The sequence below is a fragment of the Lepidochelys kempii genome, chromosome 6 (genome assembly GCF_965140265.1).
Source record: "Lepidochelys kempii isolate rLepKem1 chromosome 6, rLepKem1.hap2, whole genome shotgun sequence".
NCBI classification, from domain to species: domain Eukaryota; kingdom Metazoa; phylum Chordata; order Testudines; family Cheloniidae; genus Lepidochelys; species Lepidochelys kempii.
In genome coordinates this window covers 61,686,567-61,700,752 of record NC_133261.1, presented here as the reverse complement: position 1 = coordinate 61,700,752, position 14,186 = coordinate 61,686,567, and the positions used below count along the sequence as shown (strand labels likewise).

The following is a 14,186-nucleotide window of genomic DNA, read 5'->3' as shown; positions in this document are numbered from 1 at the left end:
TCTACATTTTAAAATATTAAACACAGCTACTACTGATCACCTCAATTAAAGCAAACTTTCATTATTATTTTATTACACTGCAAGACTGAGCCTTCTCTAAAATTTCAGACAAAAAAGGTGCATTTTACAATTCTGAAATCAGAGGCCTGTGTGAGGTCACAACTTCCATTTACAACTAACCCACTTTAAGCCCACTGAGCCCAAGTTCATAGTAAGGAATTGACCTTTTGCTGACAGTTGTCATTGCCTGTTAAAGAAAGCACAGTGGAACCCAACTGAAAATTGCACTTTAGAACAGTAAAATAATGATGGTTAAAAAAAAAAAAAAATCTATACTAGCAGTTAAACCATTTTCAATACCCATTCCAGGGGGTACCACTTACTGACAATCAGTATCAGCAACAGGTCAGTTTCCTAGTGCAGGCTGGGCCTCAGAGTAAACCCATTCTTTTCTCCTCCCCCAGCTTCTAGCAATCACTACTCTCAAAAATACTTGTTCGTAACCATATAGCTTTTCCTGTCATGGTTTACAGTGATTTCACTACTGCCACACCTCCTGACTCTCCTCTTCTAAGTCCCTTCTTAGGCATTACTTCTAGGAAGCCTATCATCTACAATCGGATACCATGATTTTAAGAAATACATGAGCCTCAAGATACGTAAGTTAGCTTCCCAAGTTACTGTATTAGGAAATTGTCATTGTGGTCCTCTCTGCCCCATGCCCTTCCTGTGTTATCACCTCCCGATCTTGTTTCATGTAGAGAGTAAGATTTTGGGGCCAGGGGCCTGTCTTTAATTGCTTAGTAAAGAATTATGCACATAATATGATGCTACAGTAGTTACAAATCTTTAGCTCCCTTGGAGTTCAATGTCTGTGAGCTATTCATTTTTTTCCAAGCAGGTTGAATTCATTTATTTTTACCTGCAAAGCAAGCACAAGGAGAAGATAAAGGCTTTGAAACTAGTGGCAAATGCAAATCCATAGAATCAGCAAATCCAAACATTTGGGTCCATGAAGACTCTTCACTGGTTCCCTCTTCTTTTCTCTGCATCTTATGGCAAACCCAGAGTGGCAATGCTTTCATTTAGCTTTCTATACTTAGGCCTGCCAATCCACGATCTACCAAAGTACTGAAAATATTTTCTTCAAGTCTACAAGCAATTTCAAGATTTAACGAAGAGGAGACCTCCCCAACTGAGCAAAATTAAACTAGGTATTAGATTTTTGTCTGCAGTCCCCAATACAAAAAAAAAAAGTGGAATAACCTTCCTGGAATAACCTTCACATGAACAGGTGATACCTACGTCAAACATCAGTTCTGCTAAACAGATATTGCAATTCAGTAATCATTACTGAGGATTCATTGCCCTCTCCCTTCCTTTATGAACTAAAGGGTGAAATGACAGATATACCTTCTTGGTGTAGAACTTATTCAGCTGTGTCTCCTGGCCATTCCTCCTCCAGAGACACAGCACTTTCGTTTTAGGACAGTATGTCATGTTGATGAGTTTCTCATACCACCAACGTTCGTACACCGTTCCAATGTTACTTCTCAGCACAATGCAATCATCACACACCTGAGGGTATAAAGAGTCTTAGCTAGGAATCCTCACATCATACATCTAGCATTATTAGCGGTTCTATTATTTATTCTTGTCCCTACCTCCATGAAGAAGATGTCTCCTGTTGTATCTGTCCCGGCATGTACTACAAATGTCTGCTTCTTGATGTGTCTGCTGCCACTGGGCCGGACAGACAGCTCTCGGCCGCCCTATAGAAAAGGAAGATTTGTAATTAATAAACTACCACCCCTAATTTCTGTGATTTTATATCTAGTAGGTTACATCTGCTGTGTCTTAACCAGGATAAAAGGTGTGTTCTTAAGTCAGGTGATCACTTCTCAAGATAGGGTAGCTTAAGCAAGAACTGCCACCCTGCAAATTAATACTCGTCCTGCTATGTTCACACTAGTACTATACTCTCTCGTGTGGTGCTAAGACTTCTGGGGGCACATCCCGTGGTTCTTTCCACTGCAGTAAGTTGAACTGCTTGTGAATTCTTTCCCAATGAATTGTTGAAAAACTTCCCTTGTCTTTTCTGGGTACACAGAGGAATTGTGGGAAGGTACTGGAGGACTAGCAGCACTATGTCCACCTACAGTGGTCATGTTAGGAGCTGACAAGTTGTGCTAACTTGAACATTAGCATAAACTCTGATGGGCCAGCCAGCTTCAGTTAAAAGAACTACTGTCACTCAAATACTCAAGTTTTATGCATGGATGGAACTCGAGTTAGGGGCAACAAGTTATAACTTGAGTTTACTTTGCATTCTTTAACTTAACCTACTAACTCAGATGAAAACTACAACCTGCCTCATCTTCTCTAGGATTTTAACTTGAGCTAGGGCATGCCACACTACAGCAACAAAGTTATGGCACTGCAACTGTGCCACTGTGGGGCTGAAGTATAGATGCTTCCTACATTGACAGAAGGAGTTTTTCCATCCAATAGTTAATGCATTTCTCCGAGAGGCAGTAGCTAGGTCAACAGAAGAATTCGGTACTCAGGGTCGGCGTTAATGGTCATAGCTAGGTCAATCTCATTTTTAAAGTGTAGATCAGGCCTAAGTTAACTCAAATTAAAAAGTTTGGCCAAAGGAAGAAGGAGGTTGAGAGATGTGGGAGGAGGCAGCAGTCATAACAGGACTGCTAAATGGGAGTGGAAGCGGCAGTAGAAGTGGGGAGACTGTATGGGGAGGGAAAAAGAGGAAGCAGGAATTGGGCTGTGGGAAGAGTGGAGGGGGTAAGGAGGATATTAGGGAAGGGCCTAAGTGTGGAAACACGGGGGGGAGCAGCAAGCATGAAGAAGCCTGCAAAAGGATGATAGAGATGAGAGGCCAGGTAGCCTGAGGGAGCAACAGATTTTTTTGGATTATTTTGGGGGTGTGTTTTGTTTTTTGATGTGGGAAGGGAGAGAGTATGTTTGTTTTGAGATGTAGGAGAAACTGACTGGGAGGGGGGAAACTAATTTGACTGTAAAAGCGGCAAAGAGTCCTGTGGCACCTTATAGACTAACAGACGTATTGGAGCATAAGCTTTTGTGGGTGAATATGAAAGAAGAAGTGGGTATTCACCCACGAAAGCTACAGCTCACTTCATCGGATGCACACAAGTCAGGAATGAGAAAGCCAATGCTGTAGCCAGTGCTGTAGCTCACGAAATTTATCATGCTCTAATAAATTTGCTTGTCTCTAAGGTGCCAAAAGTACTCCTTTTCTTTTTAATGCTGACCATGTATTCCTTGTGTGTATGCATTCTTATGGTACAGTTTTTAATTATGTAATTGCATACTATTCCTGAAATCACACCACCATATAACCTTAGATATACATTTAGCATATTTAGTAATTCCTGCAGACTCACTATATATAAAATATCTACAGTATATTTATAACAGACTTGTCAGATAAGTTTTATTTTCTCAGAAGGTAAGTTTGCATTTTAATTAAAAGTATTTTAAGTCAAGCAAGCCAATATCCTGGCTACTCAAGAGCTCCAGAGGCCCTGGAGTGAACTGGGGACTAGTTCCTCTATTGTCTCTATTCCCAGGAAAGGGCAGGGATATGGTGTCATGAATTTTTTCTTTACTCACTAGGTTAGCCACTTTGTCTAGTAACTCATTTATTTGCTGGCTCTGCACCAATCCAATGTGCGATTTCCCCATCAAACGACGCACCTTCTTCTTAATGTCATTCTTGCTCACCTAGGAAGCAAGTAGAGGACCAGGTTATTTACCTTTCCCTAATCACGGACAAAATATCCAGACATCTTGGTGTTCACTGCAGAAGGGGATGGAAGAACTGATCTCCTTACTCACTGTTTGCTCTACTGTCAGCCAACAGTTTCTCCAGACAAAGAAATAGAGTAAGCTATTGTTTAAACAGATAAGTTCTCTTCAGAAACTGATGAATAGGACAAATGAATAGGTGCTGATGAATAGGACAAGTAAAGAGAAACCACAGGGAAAGGGAATACAATTTTTTCTTCCACATTTAGAGGGGTGAGGGTGGAAGACAATGTCACTAAATGGTGTTACTGCTATTCAACAGCATTTAGTAAAGAAGAAGTTAGAAATGGTAAGCAGGACACCTTGTGCAAATTACACACTATGTCACTGTGGCTAAAGTGAACATGGGTCACACAAAGGGCCATTTAAGGCATGAATACAAAGGATAAATTCTTGATGTAATATAGCAATCTAGCCCCCTGATTCTCATTAATACCAGCCAGGAGTGTGCGCAGCTTAATTCTTGTGACTGCTCTGAAAATGGCCCCACCTTCGCATACAGTTGTACCTGGCCATACAACACCACAAATAGAATGTCTTGTGCCTAGAAAAGGGAAGGAGCAGAGTATCACCTTCATCATAAGCATGTAGACAAGCATGTTGTGCAGTAATGTAGCCAGCAGGCGGTCTTCGTCTTCCTCCAAGCGCTTTCGGTCATGTTCTCCCAGAGATAAGTACCTATGAGAAGAACCAGTTGTGAAACAGAGCCAGGGGTGCCTTTCACCCAACTAACTGCAGCAGTGAAGGGGGACAAAGCACTGTCTATAGGAGACAGAAGCAAAGGAATCATCAGAGCGATAAATGGTCATTTCCCTGTAGGAAATGTTCTTGGCAGGGTGCTCCAATCACCAATTAAAAGGGTCATCATCTCTTTCCCCACTACTAAAAACACTAAATTACTAAAACTATTAAAAATTATTTACACATTGAATTCATAAATTCAAAGAAAAAGAAGATCAAAGAGGACATGGAGGATTCCGACTCAGGGCATGCAGTGGTAAGAAGGAACTGGAGAGGCATTTGTCCACACTGCCCTTTATACTCTCAGTTTGTAGCATGAGGAGAACCACCAGATGCTGCTTACTAAAAGATTTCTGGACTTGAGCACCAGGTGTGCATGTGTACCCAGTACAAAATACTCATAGGGAGCATCACTCAAAGGAGGATCATCTGTTTCCCCAACAGGCCCAGCAAGCAGGTTCCCTTCATGATCTGCAGGGCCAATCCAAGGAGGTACAAGAGGGAATAGAGAGGGAAAATCTAACAAACATCTTAGATGTCTGTATCCTAAGGCAAGAAGTATGGGAACAAACAGGAAGAACTAGAAACACTAGTGAATTATCACAATTACTACATAACTGGCATCATAAAGAGTTGGTGGGATAATTCATGTGACTAGAATATTGGTACAGAAGCATACAGATTGTTCAGGAAGGACGGGTAGGGAAAAAAGGGAGGTGTTTCCTTTCATCAAAGATGTATACACTTGAACTGAGGTCAAGATAGAAGGTGGAAGGTAGACTTGTTGAAAGTCTCTGGGTAAGCATAAAAGGGGTAAAAAAGCAAAGGTGATGTCATAATAGAGGTACACTATAGACCACCTAACCAGTAAAAAGAGGTGGATGAGGCTTTTTTTGAACAACTAACAAAATCATCCAAAGCACAGGACTTGGTGGTGCTGGGAGACTTCAACTACCGAGACATCTGTTGGGAAAATAATAAAGCAGAGCACAGATCAAACAACTTCTTGGAATTAACTGGCGATATCTTTTTATTACAGAAGGTAGAAAAAGTGACTAGGAGAGAGGCTGTTCTCGATTTGATTCGGATAGTTAGGGAGGAACTGGTTCAAAATTTGAAGATGGAAGACAGCTTGGGTGAAAGTGATCAAGAAATGACAGAGTTCATGATTCTAAGGAATCATAGGAGGGAAAACAGCAGAATAAAAACTATGGACTTCAAGAAGGCAGACTTTAGCAAACTCAAAGAATTGGTCCTGAAAGGTAAAAGGATCCTAAAAGATAAGTCTCTAAAAGGTAAAAAAGAGTTCAGGAGAGTTGCCAGTTTTTTAAAGGGACATATTAAGAGCACAAGAGCAAACAATCCCAGTGGATAGAAAAGATAAAAAGTATGGTAAGAGACCACTCTGGCTTAACCAGCCTGAAACTCAAGAGAGAGTCATATAAAAACTGGACATTTGGTCAAATTATGAAGGATAAATATAAAAGAAAACAACACAAGCATGTAGGTTAGTCAGTGCAATTGGACTGACTAACATCAGTGTAAATGAGGTAGTATCCGAGGCCAAAACAGGGAAAGAACGGGTTAAGAATTATCTAGTCCAGATCTATACTACAGAGCTATATTGGTTTAACTACATCACTCAGGGGTGTGAAAAATCCACACCCTTGAGCAATGTAGTTATATAACATAACCCCCCCACACACAGACAGCGCTATGTCGACGGGAGAGCTTCTTCCATTGACACAGCTATTGCCTCTCAGGGAGGTGGAGTAACTATGCCAACGGGCAAAGATCTCCCATTGGCACAGTAGCACTACAGCAGCGCCACTGTAGTGCTGTATGTGAAGACAGGCCCTCAGACAAGCTAGAGGTCTTCAAGTCAGTGGGGCCTGATGAAATACATCTTGGAATACTTAAGGAACTGTATGAAGACATCGCTGAGCCATTAGTGATTATCTTTGAGAACTCATTGAGGACAGAAGAGATCCCAGAGGACTGGAAAAGGGCAAATATAGTACCAATCTATAAAAAGAAGAATAAGGACAACCCAGAGAATTATAGACTAGTTAGCTTAACTTCAGTACCTGGAAAGATATTGGAGCAAATAAACAATCAATTTCTAAGCACTTAGAAGAGAATAAAATGACAAACAACAGTCAGCACGGATTTGTCAAGAACTAAACATGTCAAACCAGCCTAATAATATTCTTCGACAGGGTAACAAGCCTTCTAGTTGATGTGATAGATCTTGATTTTAGTGAAGCTTTTGACACTGTCTCACACATTCTTCTCATAAGGAAACTAGGGAAACATAGCCTAAATGAAGCTACTATAAGGTGGGTGGAAATTGGTTGGAAAATCAATTTTTTCAATCATGCTGGAAGAGCCTATCGAGTGTGGGCCCACAGGGATCTGTCCTGGGTCCGGTTCTATTCAGTATCTTTATAAATGATTTGGGTAATGGCACAGAGAGTACATTTATAAAGTTTGCGGACGATGCAACCCCTCCCAGCTTGGTAAGTGCTTTGGAGGACAGAATTAGAATTCAAAATGGTCTTGACAAAGCAGATAAGTGGTCTGAAACAAATAGGAGGAAATTCAGTAAGGCCAACTGCAAAGTACTACGCTCAGCAAGGAACTATTAGTTGTACAAATATAAATAGGAAATGACTGCCTAGGAAGGAGTACGCAGAAAAAGACCAGCGAGTTGGGGAGGAGGGGTACAGTGAATTGAATATGAATCAACAAAGTAATACTGTTGCAAAAAAGCAAACATCGTTCTGGGATGTAATTGCAGGAGTGTTGTAAGCAAGACACAAGAAGTAATTCTTCCACTCTACTCAGCATTGATAAGGTCTCAACAGGAGTACTGCATCCAGTTCAGGGCACCACACCTTGGGAAAGAGATAGAAAAACTGGAGAAGTCTTGTTTAGTCTGGAGAAGAGAAAACTGAGGGAGGACATAATAATAGTCTTCAATTATGTAAAAGGTTGTGATAAAAAGGAGGGTGATAAATTGTTTTCTTTATCCACTGAGAACAGGACAAGAAGTAATGGGCTTAAATTGCAGCAAGGGAGATTTAGGTTAAACATTAGGAAAAACTTCCTAACTGTAAGAGTAGATAAGCACTGGAACAAATTACCTAGGGAGGTTGTGGAATCTCAGTCATTGGAGGTTTTTAAGAACAGATTAGACAAACACCTGCCAGGGATGGTCTAGATAATACTTAGACCTGCCTCAGTGCAAGGGACTTAACCAGAAGACCTATCGAGGTCCCCTCTAGTCCTACATTTCTGTGATTCTATGATTTCCTATTTTCCCCACCTGCAACTTCTTGATGGCCATCGCATGGTCACAGTTGTGCAACAGTCAGCTCAGTACAAGAGTAACCCCACTGGAATTGCTTCCCCTTGTTCTGCAGCTGCATAGAGCCTGTACAGGAAGTGGTTACTTTTCAGGCCTAGGGCCCTCACTTCTCCCACACCCCTGACAAGTGAAGCAGCTGCTCTTCAAACTTTGCGGCTCCTTTTCATTCCCCACCTCATGAAATAGCTCCTATTTTGGCCTCCAGCCCACAGACTGGGGGCTAAGTGTGGGTGGCTGACTGGCTGGTGAGGCAAGGGGCTGGGAGTGGAGAACAGAACTTGATGAGTTGAGAAAAGCAAGACTGAGGGGATACAAGACAAGTAGGAGGAGGGGTGACAGATTAAAGGTGGGGTGGCTCTAATGGGTGGCACAGTCAGCAAATGCCCATTGGTGTAGAGTATGCAAAGTGCACCCACTAAACTAGCCGTTCACATTCTTTCCTCTGCAGAGAGGGCTTTAGGCAGCTTGGAGCTTAAACAGCCTTCTGCTCCCATCCACATCTGACTGAGTGCTAATGAGAGCAGGAGACAGCACAACTGGCTGTGTGTGTGAGGGGAGGAGGGAGTAGTAAAACTAAAGCAAGGAAGACAAAATAAAATTATTAATTAAAAAAAATTAAGTTACTGACAAAATGCTACAACAAATGAACATTCACATAGGCTTGCCATACACAAACAGCTTTAGAGCAGTCCACAAAATATACGGTAACCTATCTGTAATTGTTGTTCTGCAAGATGCAATGCAGAAGTATGCACTAGACCAGAGGACTTTGCCTAGCAGTACCCATAGGGGTGGTGCTCATGCGCTGCACCCCAGCCCCTTCCCTGGCCATATAAGGGCACCACCATCCTGATCTCCTCAGCTTCTTTGCACCGAAGGTCAGAAGCACAGATTCAGATGCAGAGTGGATAGAGAGTGGGTTGTGGAATACACATCTGCATCACATCTCGAAGTAAAACAATTACAGGTAATTAACTATTTTTTCTTCTTCGAGTAGATGCAGCCATGTAGTCTCCTTAGGTGACTTGAAAGCAACACTCGTAGGAGGTGGAGTTTGGAGTCTGTGTAAACAAGGACTGCAGGATTGCCTCCCAAAGTTTTCATCTGATCTAGTTGCAGTAGTAAAGGCACTGTGGTCTGTAAAAGTATGCACAGAGGACCAAGAGGCAGCCCTGGAAATGCCATCAGTATTGTCTGGGCTCTCCTGGAAGGGGCTCGCACCCTTTGAGGAGGGATAGCCTGGTCTACTTCCTATACAGTCATTATACAGGAAATTATCCCAAGGCGCTATCTGTGAAGCAATCACTTGCCCCTTCATTTAATTTGCATATGAAATAAATAAATGAGATGAGGAGCAGAAAGGTTTGGTCCTATCCAGATAAAAAGCTAAACACTGCCTGCCATCCCACGTGTGAAGACGTTGCTCCTCTGGAATTAAATGCGGCTTAGGGAGGAACGCTGGTAAATATATAGCTTGGTTCAAGTGAAACTGGAAAACCACTTTGGATAAAAAGTTAGGGTGTGGCCATAAGGTTGCTTTGTCTTTACAAAACTGCAAGTAAGGGGGCTCCACCACCACCTAGAAGACATTATGTCCACAAGGAAGGCAGTTTTCTGACACAGAAGGGAGAAATGGGAAGTTGCCAGAGGCTTGAACAAAGGTCCCATAAAAGCTGCTAAGAGAGTATTAAGGTCCCACAAAGGAACAGGCTCTTTAACAAGTGGGTGGAGATGAGTGACTTCTTTCAAGAACCTCACTGCCATGGGGTTTGAACACACCAACCTCCTGTGGATGTACAGATGAAACACAAAAATTGTCACCAGGTGGACTCTCAAACAAGTAAGTGCAGGACCAAAAGAATGAAGGTGTAAAACAGGTAGTCCAAGATGTCCTGGATACCAGCTAAATTCAGTCGAACTTCCCAGGCTAACGACCACATCAAGAAATGCTTCTAATTGGCTGAACAGATTTCTCTGGTGGCGGGCTTTCTACTATTGCGTGAGACTTGCTGGACCACCTCTGAACATCGTTTCTCATCATCATCATCTAACCATGCAGCATTTGTGCTGTGAGATGCAGGGAGCTGAGTGCAAGATGTAAAACCTGACCATGATGCTGAGTCAGGTCGTCAGAATGAAAAGGAAGGGATATGGGATGTTGAATCAACATTGTGAGGGGAGAGGAAAAAAAAAAAAAAAGATTGTTTCAACCACATTGGAGCAATGAGAATAAGCTTGGCACAGTCCAATTTCAGTTTGAGAATGACTTGAAGGATGATTAGAATTGGAGGAAAAGCAACAGGAGTGCCAATTCCCAGCTCAGGTGAAAAGCATCAGTCAGTCAAGGAGCCCAGACAGAGACCCCCTCGGGAGCAAAACAGCTGGCATGTCTTGTTGTCTTTTGTGGTGAAAAGGTCGATTATTGGGATGCCCCAAACTGCAAAAATGAACCACAGGATGCTGAGCTTCATGGACCATTAGCGATTCAGGGAGAAATTTCTGCCGAGGTGCTCTGACAAGTGATTCTGGATGGCAGGTAAGTGATTGGCCATGTGGGGAGAGATGATCTGCTCAACGCAAAACTGCCAGAGCCTGATCACCACCTGACACAGCATGTTGGAATGTGCTCTCTCCTGTCTGTTCACATAATACATTACAAAGCTTTACTGGTGAGTATGAGAAACACTGAGTCTCTCATGTGATTATGAAAGATCTGACAGACATTGTAGATGGCATGAAGCTCCAGGACATTGATATGAAGTTTCCTGTTCTGACCACAGACCTTGAACTTTCAGCAATCCCAGAAGTGCTCCCCAACCTATTAAGGAGGCATCAGTGACAACAGTCCTGGTTGGTGGGGACTGAGCAAACGGAAAGCCCTGGCACACATTGTCCTGATTGGCAGAGGAAGTCGGACCAGGCTGTCCAAGGGATGACTATTCAGATGATAGACCAACTTCAGCCACATTTGAAGAGGCGCAGCTTGGCATATTGGACTATCTGCGTGCATGCAGCCATATGCTAGAAACCTCAGGCATACTCAGGTTGTTGTTGTTGTTGAAGGTTAAGACTGCAACTCCAGACATAGTGAACTGGTGAATTGCCTGGAATTGCTCCATCAGCATGAATGCTCTTGCACTGGGTAGGATCTATCAGGGTCCTGATTAACTTGATTCTTTGAGTTGGAACTAATGTTGACTTCCTGCAGTTTAGGATGAGACCTAAACAACTTGGTAAGTTTTGTGGGACGAGGACATGATGGAGGACTTCCTCTCTGGACTTGCCCCTCAGTAACTAATTGTCCAGATGGGGGAAAGATATGAATTCCCCTCTTCCTGAGGTATACTGTCACCACAAACTTGCATTTGGTAAAGACCTGGGGAGTGGAAGACAGGCTGAAAGGCAGCAGAATGTACTGGTAGCGCTAATCCGTCATGACAAACTGGAGAAACCTTGTGTGGCTTGAGAGACTCGCTACCAATCCCAACAGGACAAAGAAACAAACAGACTAAACTGAAGCTCTACGTCAGGGCAGCACCGGTGCTGAAGAGGAATAGAGAATAGGCATCAGAAGTAATTGAATGACAGATACTCCAACCAGGTACCGGGAGAAGCACCAGTACCCGAGGCAGTACCAAGCTCAATGAAGGGATCTGCCACCACGACAATTACAATGCTGAAGGACGCACCAGTGTCGAGGAGGCCTTTGGTGCAGGCCTCAACCTCACAGTCTGAGGCCAGGTGGTGCCTCTCTGTGACGCAGCCAGAAAGTATCTAGGGCAAAACAGAGGACAAGACAGAAGAAGCCATTGCACCAGCAAACTCTTGAACCAGTAGAGAGTCTGGGACTGAGAGGCAAAGCAGATCTGATGCCACCTGGTATGCCGCTGGCATAAAAATATTTGGTGCTAATGCTGATGTCAATAGTACAGGACTCAACAGACACCCCATGGCTGGAACCAGAGTTGATGGTATGGGCTCTCGCTGCTCTTGGCACAGTACCATGGAGCAGTTAGTCAGACCTGCTCCATCCCAGATGCTGCAGGGAGTATGGTACCAGTCAGCACCCTTCTTAGAAGATGAGGTGGCATCTCCCTGAACCCTGGAATGTCTTGATAAGTTTTATGGAACCTCTTCCTTGCCATACAACTCCTCTTACTCTTGGTGGAAACAGTAGAACTCGAGCATGGAGTGGCATTGCTTGCCAGATCCAAAGGTGACCACTAATCAGATGAGGGACTCAGTGCTGAAGTGAGCCTCCTGGCCTACTCCAGCAGGTGCTGCTTCAGCCACAAGTCTCTTGCCATCTGAGTGCTCTTTGTGAATGACTTGCAGGTGGAGCACAACTCTTTGTTGTGCCTTGGTGAAGGACACATTAAGCACCTTATGTAGGAATCACTGTTGAGGATCACTGCAAGATAGACAATGCTTGAATCCTGGGGCGGGCTTCACACAGGACAGCCAACTATAACTAATGCTAAACCTAACCGAAGGTGCTAACTACTACTAGATACAAGAAAATTTTCTGAAACTGAGACCAGAAGTGCAATGTGAAAACCATCACTCTGACTCTAGCCGTGGGCTGTAAGAAGGAACTGAGGGGGTTGGGGCCAGAGAAGAGGCCAGGGCTGCAAGGCATGAGCACCACCCCTACAGGTATTGCTAGGCAAAGTACTCCGGCACTGGTGCACTCACCTAAGTAGAATACACAGCTGTATCTACTCAAAGAACTTGACTAATTCCCACCTCCCGATTACCAGTATAACATTAATAAACTTTGATTAAACTGAAAGGAATCATACTGAATTAGTGTGGGTTGCTCCAAAGATACGGTCCATGCTAATTATGCCCACCTGTAAGATATGGGCTGGTAGGAGCATCAGGTCTCAGGAGCAGGAGGGAGCCCAGAGAGCTCCTTCTCCAGGCTAAAGGGGGGAGGGGATTCTTCAGAGCAATTGCGGTATAGGCTGGGTGAAAGATAATGCAGCTTCAACAGCTGGCCTGCACCTCTCTAGCTGCTGGCGCTCTGTTCCTTCCATGCATCCAAGCTTTTGCCTGCCTCTCCTGTTTTGTTGGCTCTCCCAGAACCGCACAATGAGCCCTACCCACCAAGGCCACCCAATTTGTTTGCTCACTGGGTCCTTATCCTCAAATCCATTGGTGATTATTGGGCAGATGTGAGAGAGAGTTGGCATCCTAGAGATTAAGGGGGAGGAAAGAAGAGAGTGAGAGCACAACACATGGAAAGGAAGAGGAAGACATAGGAGAGTAAGCCAGAAAGAAAAAAAAAATAGGGAAAACAGTGAAAGCAAAATTAAAATGTACACAAAAAAAGAAGTGACATTAAAGATGGGACAGCAGAAGAACAAAAGAAAGGGAGATAAAGTACACTGTGAATATGATTTAAAACATTACAATCAAATTCATGCAATCTTTGAATCTAGAGAGCTAAGTGTATAGAATGCTGGATGATCTGTACTGGAAACCCACCCCGCAAAAATAAGGAAGTCTTTCCTAAAAGCTTTAGTTGTTACTAATCTCTTGTGGGGGGGGGGAATTTCAAAAGCAGCTATGTGACTCAGTAGCCCAAGTGACTTAAGGCTCCTAAGTCCCATTGACTTTCAATGAGACTTGGGCATTTATGAGCTCCAGTCACTTTTGAAAATGGGATTTAGGCTCCTAAGACTCTGAGAAGCTTTAACATTTTTTACCCTATATCCACATATCAGCATTTGAACCAAGGGGAAATGGAGAGGTAAAGCTTTTCTTGCCTTTGGTATAATTTTCACCATTTTGTATAAACTACCCTACTAGGGATGGCTTTTATCCCTGGATCAAAGATATTTCTGAAAAGCAGCTCCTCCCTCTGCCCCCAGGGCTTTTATTCACCCCTCCTTTTTTAGCTCTTGCAAATTACTTGGTACTTTCTGAATGCTCAAAAGGTATTGTCCAGGCTACTTGAGCCTGCCAGTCCAGCCCCTCTACCCCAACCTATCATCATCTCTCCAGCACATTCCACCTGAAGTTCCCACTCTGCTTGTATTTATTCATCTTTCTTTGACAGGGTAACAAGCCTTGTGGATAAGAGGAAAGTGGTAGATGTGGTATATCTTGACTTTAGTAAGCGATACTGTATTGCATGACCTTCTCTCTAAACAAACTAGGGAAATAGGGAAACTAAATGGAGCTACCAAAAGATTAGTGCATAACTTGATTGGAAAAACCATTC

The 14,186-nt window shown here is 43.2% G+C and overlaps 1 protein-coding gene across 31 annotated transcripts in view; it reads right to left on the bottom strand.

The window, feature by feature from the left end:
- The window catches only part of MADD (MAP kinase activating death domain), a 123,697-nt gene that overhangs the window by 30,507 nt on the left and 79,004 nt on the right, over positions 1–14,186 (bottom strand). For 30 of the 31 annotated variants that reach the window (XM_073348277.1, XM_073348284.1, XM_073348281.1 and 27 more), the window contains 4 exons: positions 4,419–4,524; positions 3,652–3,762; positions 1,665–1,772; positions 1,414–1,578 (listed from right to left, as the gene is read on the bottom strand). In XM_073348277.1, coding sequence (XP_073204378.1) covers positions 1,414–1,578; positions 1,665–1,772; positions 3,652–3,762; positions 4,419–4,524 — 490 coding nt within the window. Of the gene's footprint in view, positions 1–1,413; positions 1,579–1,664; positions 1,773–3,651; positions 3,763–4,418; positions 4,525–14,186 lie in introns of those variants that run through there. The other variant, XM_073348306.1, reaches the window with a different exon arrangement.